At 46.3% G+C, this 5,883-nt stretch overlaps 1 protein-coding gene across 1 annotated transcript; it reads left to right on the plus strand.

The window, feature by feature from the left end:
- The first annotated feature begins 975 nt into the window (after positions 1 to 975).
- On the plus strand, positions 976 to 5,150 carry stc2a (stanniocalcin 2a). The gene is made up of 4 exons (XM_061079947.1): positions 976 to 1,201; positions 3,304 to 3,446; positions 4,203 to 4,414; positions 4,629 to 5,150. Exons 1-4 carry the CDS (start codon positions 1,063 to 1,065, stop codon positions 4,996 to 4,998), a joined length of 864 nt encoding a protein of 287 aa, XP_060935930.1. The 5' UTR covers positions 976 to 1,062; the 3' UTR covers positions 4,999 to 5,150.
- The last annotated feature ends 733 nt before the right edge of the window (positions 5,151 to 5,883 follow it).

The following is a 5,883-nucleotide window of genomic DNA, read 5'->3' on the forward strand; positions in this document are numbered from 1 at the left end:
ATTTATAGGAAATCTCAATTGTAGCCCACTTATTATGGCACAAGAAGATCAATTAAAAAACAATGAAGCTCTTATTCTGCATGTTTCTTGCATCATCTCTAGTAAAACACTCATTATAGTTTTCATTGACTGTATCTTTCACTTTTCACCTACTTTCTGTGAGAGAAAGGCGCGCAGACATCTTGGAAGCTGCAGTTAATTTAATTACTACCCTGCATTAATGACTTAGGTTGCAGACCCACAAGCTAAGCCTATTTTATGTAGAGTACTTGGACATCATATGCCTCAATTTTCTCCAGCCTGTTGGCAGCACCTGGTGTTCCTCGTTCCTCCCACTGCCCTCATACATTATTGCCTCGCAGCCTAAATAAGTGCTCCACTTTTTTATGGCAACACACACACACATACGCACACACACACACACACACACACACACACACACACACACACACACACACACAAACACACACGTATCTGTTGATTTGTCTCTGATGCAAGTGCAACAACATGCATATCTAAAATTCTGACCTATTGGAGAGTTATTATGATAATGCTCAAGTGTGTTGTATTGGATATGAAATGATTTGTTTTTGCAGATATGAGTTGTGGACACATTGTAGGTGATGTGACGACTCACTCGTGAATATTTGCTTTCCAGCGCCAGTTTTATGGCAAAAAAGGGGACTTTCACAGGACACTCCCCTAAAACCTTGGACGTTGATGTCTGCGCCTCTGATTGGTCGTGGAGCCCCGACCGACAACACCTGCTTAACTCCTTCATCCAAATTGACACCCGGGGCTCTGAGAAATATAGGCAGCAGCATCCCTTCCATGCATTCAGTTCCCACAGGCTGCCCCATAACGCACCGACTCGCTGCTGCGCCGAGCTGATCCAAGGTGAAGCCCTCACACTCATACGCAGACACACACACACAGACACACGCACACACACACACACACACACACACACACACACACACACACACACACACACACACACACTCACACAAGCTGCCGGATCGTTGCTGCTGGGGGAATCGAAGCGCACCGCCGGGAGACGCGATGTTGGTGAAACTGGCCGTGGCTCTGCTGGTTCTGTCAGTGTTGGAGCAAGTGGTGGGATCGGATAATACTGATATACACGACAGTCTCCCGGAGAAGCCTGTGAGCCAGAAAGGACGACTCTCCCTGCAGAACACAGGTAAGGAAAAGAGGTGCCAGCGTGGGGAAATAAAGAATGTGTGTGATTTCTCGGTTTGGCGCAACTGCTCCACTCATCCTACGTGCGGGGTTTGTCCGGACACGTGTTTCCCGTGGCTGCAGATTTAACCACGCAGGTGACGCAATCGGCTGCATAAATCAAACTCCTGTTTATTATGAATATTATGATTATTATGATCATTATGATTATTATTATAACTTAAATCCCTGCGCTCTGCTGCACGATTGACCCTTTTTGGGATTACGCAGAAAGACGAGATCCTGTAAATACGCTCAGACAGAAACCCAATATGTTAGTAAACTATTAATAGAAGCCACAAGGTAATAGGTAATGTATACGGCGGCGCATCTAGGTGTACGTGCGTGCGCGCTGGTGTTGCCTGCGTGTGTGCGCGCGTCATAGGTAACTGTTTTCTATTGAGGGGAAATAAAATCAGGCTTTTTTTTGGAATGTGTGGTGTTCGACTCACTGTAGAGATGAGGTCAAGCAGGTTAGTGGAGCAGTGATGATTGTTGTTGAGTGCAGAATTTATCAAACCAATCCAATGGGGATTTAAATAGCACAAAATTTAGTTAAGAACATAAATATCTAATTTGATTGTGTATTAATATGAAGTACTTACACCATAAAACGTGCCATTCTCTATTAGTTCACCTTTTGTACCATGTACCGACTTTACGCACCACGCGTAAGTGGCCGAATATTGGTGCGTAACTGTTCTCTTGCTGCCACGGTATCATTTTTTGTGGTTAACAACTCCCGACAAAGGGTCCCCCCCTACACAACACACACACACACACACACACACACACACACACACACACACACACACACACAGGGAGAGACCCTGCTAACACCACTGTGTAATTCAATGCACGCTGCGGCCGAAGCTCGTCGATCCAAGCACATTCCCGTGATGCCAAAACAAGCTGCTGCTGACAGTGGCTCACTTTTCCTGCAAGCGCACTAAAGTTCAACTCAGTGCCTACTACCCCCCCCACCCCCCAAATAACAGAGGCTCTTTTGTTGTCAAGCGTTGATTTCTAATAAAAAAAAGTTGACTTTAAACCCTTTCTATTTGCTGCGCCTTTCTTGTGCGCCTTTCTTGTGCGCTCAGGCAGTGCGCAAAAGCAAAAGGCGCAACCGAAGACATAATTTCTCACGCCCCTATATCAGCTCCAAGATAAGCCATGCGTGTAATTGTGTTTTTACTCACCAGTGTAGGTGGTTTCATGACCCGAGTGAACTGTTTTAGCTCCGTGCATGCAGACAGATATTCTGCAAATTGACAAACGTAAAACACTCCAGATAATGTCACATTGAGTTGAGTGGTAGTTTGTGTGAAATATTCCCTGCTGGTGGTAAAACATCATGTCACAATGCAGGCACTCTCAGGGTTAAAATAAGATAACATAACTTTCTTTCCCTCAATCATCTGTTTTACTCCTGTCTTTAATGACTATAGTGAGGAGAAACAGCATTTGAGGGTCAGTCACCACTGTGTAGGAGCTGTTATTACATGTACATCCATATATGTAAAAAAAAATTCCCTGTATTGCCGTTGTTGTGCCCCCTCTTGGTGGCAAGTGATGCAACCTCTAATCTTAATCTATCCATGGAGGCATTCATGAGAGACTTGTTGATGCACATTTGGTCAACACCCAAATAGAAATCACTACGGTTCTGTTTCCTCCGCAAGCAGGCAGGCTGTATCTGCAATGCACCATCCCATCTCAATGCCATGAGCAGTGCAGACGGATGCTGGTGCAGAATGACACAGTAATATCTCTGTCACCAAGTGTCCCTCTGCAGGAAGACCCTCAGCTGTGGGACAGACTTCCCTCCCCCACTGCCCCTGCCCTGCATCCCTCTGAGGCAAAGTGTATCCGAAACAGACTCTTGGCCACGGAAATGGTTACACGCCCCATCAGCTTTGTGATTGGTTCGGCACTCAGAGTGGAGTTGTGCCTTCATTCGAGCCATATGGTTTTCATTGCCAGCGCACCTGCAACAATCTGCCACTGTGTCCGCTGTGAACGGATGATAAGGTCCCTCCCGCTAACCTGTTCTCTTCTTTCCAGCTGAGATCCAGCACTGCCTGGTGAGTGCGGGGGATGTCGGCTGTGGTGTGTTTGAGTGCTTTGAGAATAACTCCTGCGAGATACGAGGGCTACAGGAAATCTGCATGACGTTCCTGCACAACGCTGGCAAATTTGACTCTCAGGTACTAAACCAGTCTCTCTGTGTGTCTGCAAAAAAAAAAAAAAAATTGTATAACCTGAGGCAACATTCCTTTTTGCCTTCTCACTGGTTCACTGCTTCACTCTCTTCATCCATGAACAGATTTGAACAGAACAGCATTTTTTTTTTCAACACACCTTTACCTCTCAACATGTCAGTATTTCAAGGAGTGTATAATCTCTTCGAAGGCTCACTTCACTCTCAGTGGACTGATGCATGTACAGTTAGAACCATGGGTCACGAGCCAGCTGGCTACTTGCCCAGTTAGCTCCCTTTTCATACATAGCAGAGGCTGAAGCCCTGCCAAGCCTGACTGGGGTCTTAATGTGTCTATACGGTCACTGAATAGGAACTTACATCTTTGGCAGAAAATACCAGGATATCTCAGCAGTGAAAGAGATATTTTTATTGTCATTCATGCAGAGTTCATCCCTGCATTCAAAGTGTGGATTCTATAGCTGCACAATCATAGAAAGTTTCCTCCATCATGGCCACACATACACTCCAACACTGTTGAAGCAGGTGCACGACACCTACCAAAGCTCTAATGTAGAACTTGAGATTGAACAGCATCGGCGAGGGTCTTTGTCTTGAGCCTTCAATCAACAGGTGTGTGTCTGTGTGTGTGTGTGTGTGTGTGTGTGTGTGTGTGTGTGTGTGTGTGTGTGTGTGTGTGTGTGTGTGTGTGTGTGTGTGTGTGTGTGTGTGTGTGTGTGTGTGTGTGTGTGTGTGTGAGCAGGGGAAGTCCTTCATCAAGGATGCTCTGAAGTGTATGGCCCACGGTCTACGGCACAAGTTCAGCTGTATCAGCAGGAAGTGTGTGTCCATTAAGGAGATGGTGTTCCAGCTCCAGAGAGAATGCTACATCAAACACAACCTGTGCTCTGCCGCCAAGGAGAATGTGGCCGTCATGGTGGAGATGATCCACTTCCAAGATCTCTTCCCTAAAGGGTGAGTGGCCGGGTCGGAATTGGGCTGCATGGTGGACTAGATTTTCTCTCAAGCTTCATCTCGGTTTGTGTACCTCCCCCGAACTCTTCTTTTCTTCCATATATAGTAAGAGTACAACCCTATTTATTCCTGTCATTTGCTAGACCATGATGGACCGTGCAACCAAACGTTAAATCACAGCCGTCATGTGAGTAATCTGCCTCTCTCTGCCCAGTCCATATGTGGAGCTGGTGAATATCCTCCTGAGCTGCGGCGAGGAGGTGAAGGAGGCGCTGACACGGAGCGTCCGGCTACAGTGCGAGCAGAACTGGGGGGCTCTGTGCGACAGCCTGAGCCTGTGCTCCTCCCTCGCACCGTCTCCCGCTGGCTCCCCCGTGGTGGAGCACCACCACCGCCGCCCTCTGCCCTCCCACCCCGAGCCAGAGCACCCTCGGCCCCCGCGGCAAGGGGACAAAGACAAAGCCGGCAAGGTGGGCTTCAACGCTCACCCACGCAATCGCAGTCAGGGACCACGCCGCCAGAGTCCGGAAGCTGGAGTGATGGCTGACCAGCAAGACCCCGAGGCCACTGACATCCGGAGGTGAAAGTGCAGGGGGACTGTCCCGACTTTGACCCCCTAGACCATTTAAAAACACATACTTGCAGACTTATGCACCCACACACACACCCTCTGTCTCTTTCTCACACACACACACAGAAAGTCTCTCTCTCTCTCTCACTCTCTCTCTCTCTCTCTCTCTCTCTCTCTCTCTCTCTCTCTCTCTCTCTCTCTCTCTCTCTCTCTCTCTCTCTCTCTCTCTCTCTGTCTCTCTCTCGCTCTCTCTCCCTCACTCTCTTTCTCTTTCTTCCACACACACACACATGCACACATACAAATTCCCAGACAGACTGAGCAAAGGGAAATAAGCCCCGACCTTCCCTGTCCTTATTCCGCTCTCTCCAGTCATTCCAGCAGTCCCACGTGTTAAACTTGCAGGGTAATTGTGGTGAAGCTTGTAATGTTATGCCAGACTGTAGGCCACAATTTGTTTTTTATTTCTAATTTGAATAATAATTGTTATTATCGTGATGGTTTCAACTGTTAGGTCTATTTTGGCTCTAATATAGCATTTTCTCAAATCCTACTGCCGGTAAGATTTGAATATATTTGTATTATTTATTTTATTCTTTATGCAATGTTGGAATATCAAAATGTACATAGAAATATACTTATCTATATTTATATAAACATGTATAAATATAGTTACAATATGCAATACTGATCTACTATAGATGACATAGTATATGGTGTGCTGTCTGTTGTCCTCTCCACAGTATTGCACCCATCACACGTTGGTCTGTAGATATGTAACATACACCATTTATTTGTTTCAAAGTGGGAATGTGTATTATAATTATAGATACTTGATGATTAAATACAAATTGTACAGGTTTCAAAGTCCAGTTCTGGCACATATGAATTGTAGTGC

The sequence above is a fragment of the Limanda limanda genome, chromosome 10 (genome assembly GCF_963576545.1).
Source record: "Limanda limanda chromosome 10, fLimLim1.1, whole genome shotgun sequence".
In the NCBI taxonomy this organism is placed as follows: Eukaryota; Metazoa; Chordata; class Actinopteri; order Pleuronectiformes; family Pleuronectidae; genus Limanda; species Limanda limanda.

Excerpts from the sequence above, each read along its gene's own strand:
- stc2a (XM_061079947.1), top strand. The coding sequence starts at position 1,063 with ATGTTGGTGAAACTGGCCGTGGCTCTGCTGGTTCTGTCAGTGTTGGAG. Across the intron at positions 1,202-3,303 it reads ACTCTCCCTGCAGAACACAG|CTGAGATCCAGCACTGCCTG; the intron begins GTAAGGAAAAGA and ends TCTTCTTTCCAG. Across the intron at positions 4,415-4,628 it reads CAAGATCTCTTCCCTAAAGG|TCCATATGTGGAGCTGGTGA; the intron begins GTGAGTGGCCGG and ends CTCTCTGCCCAG.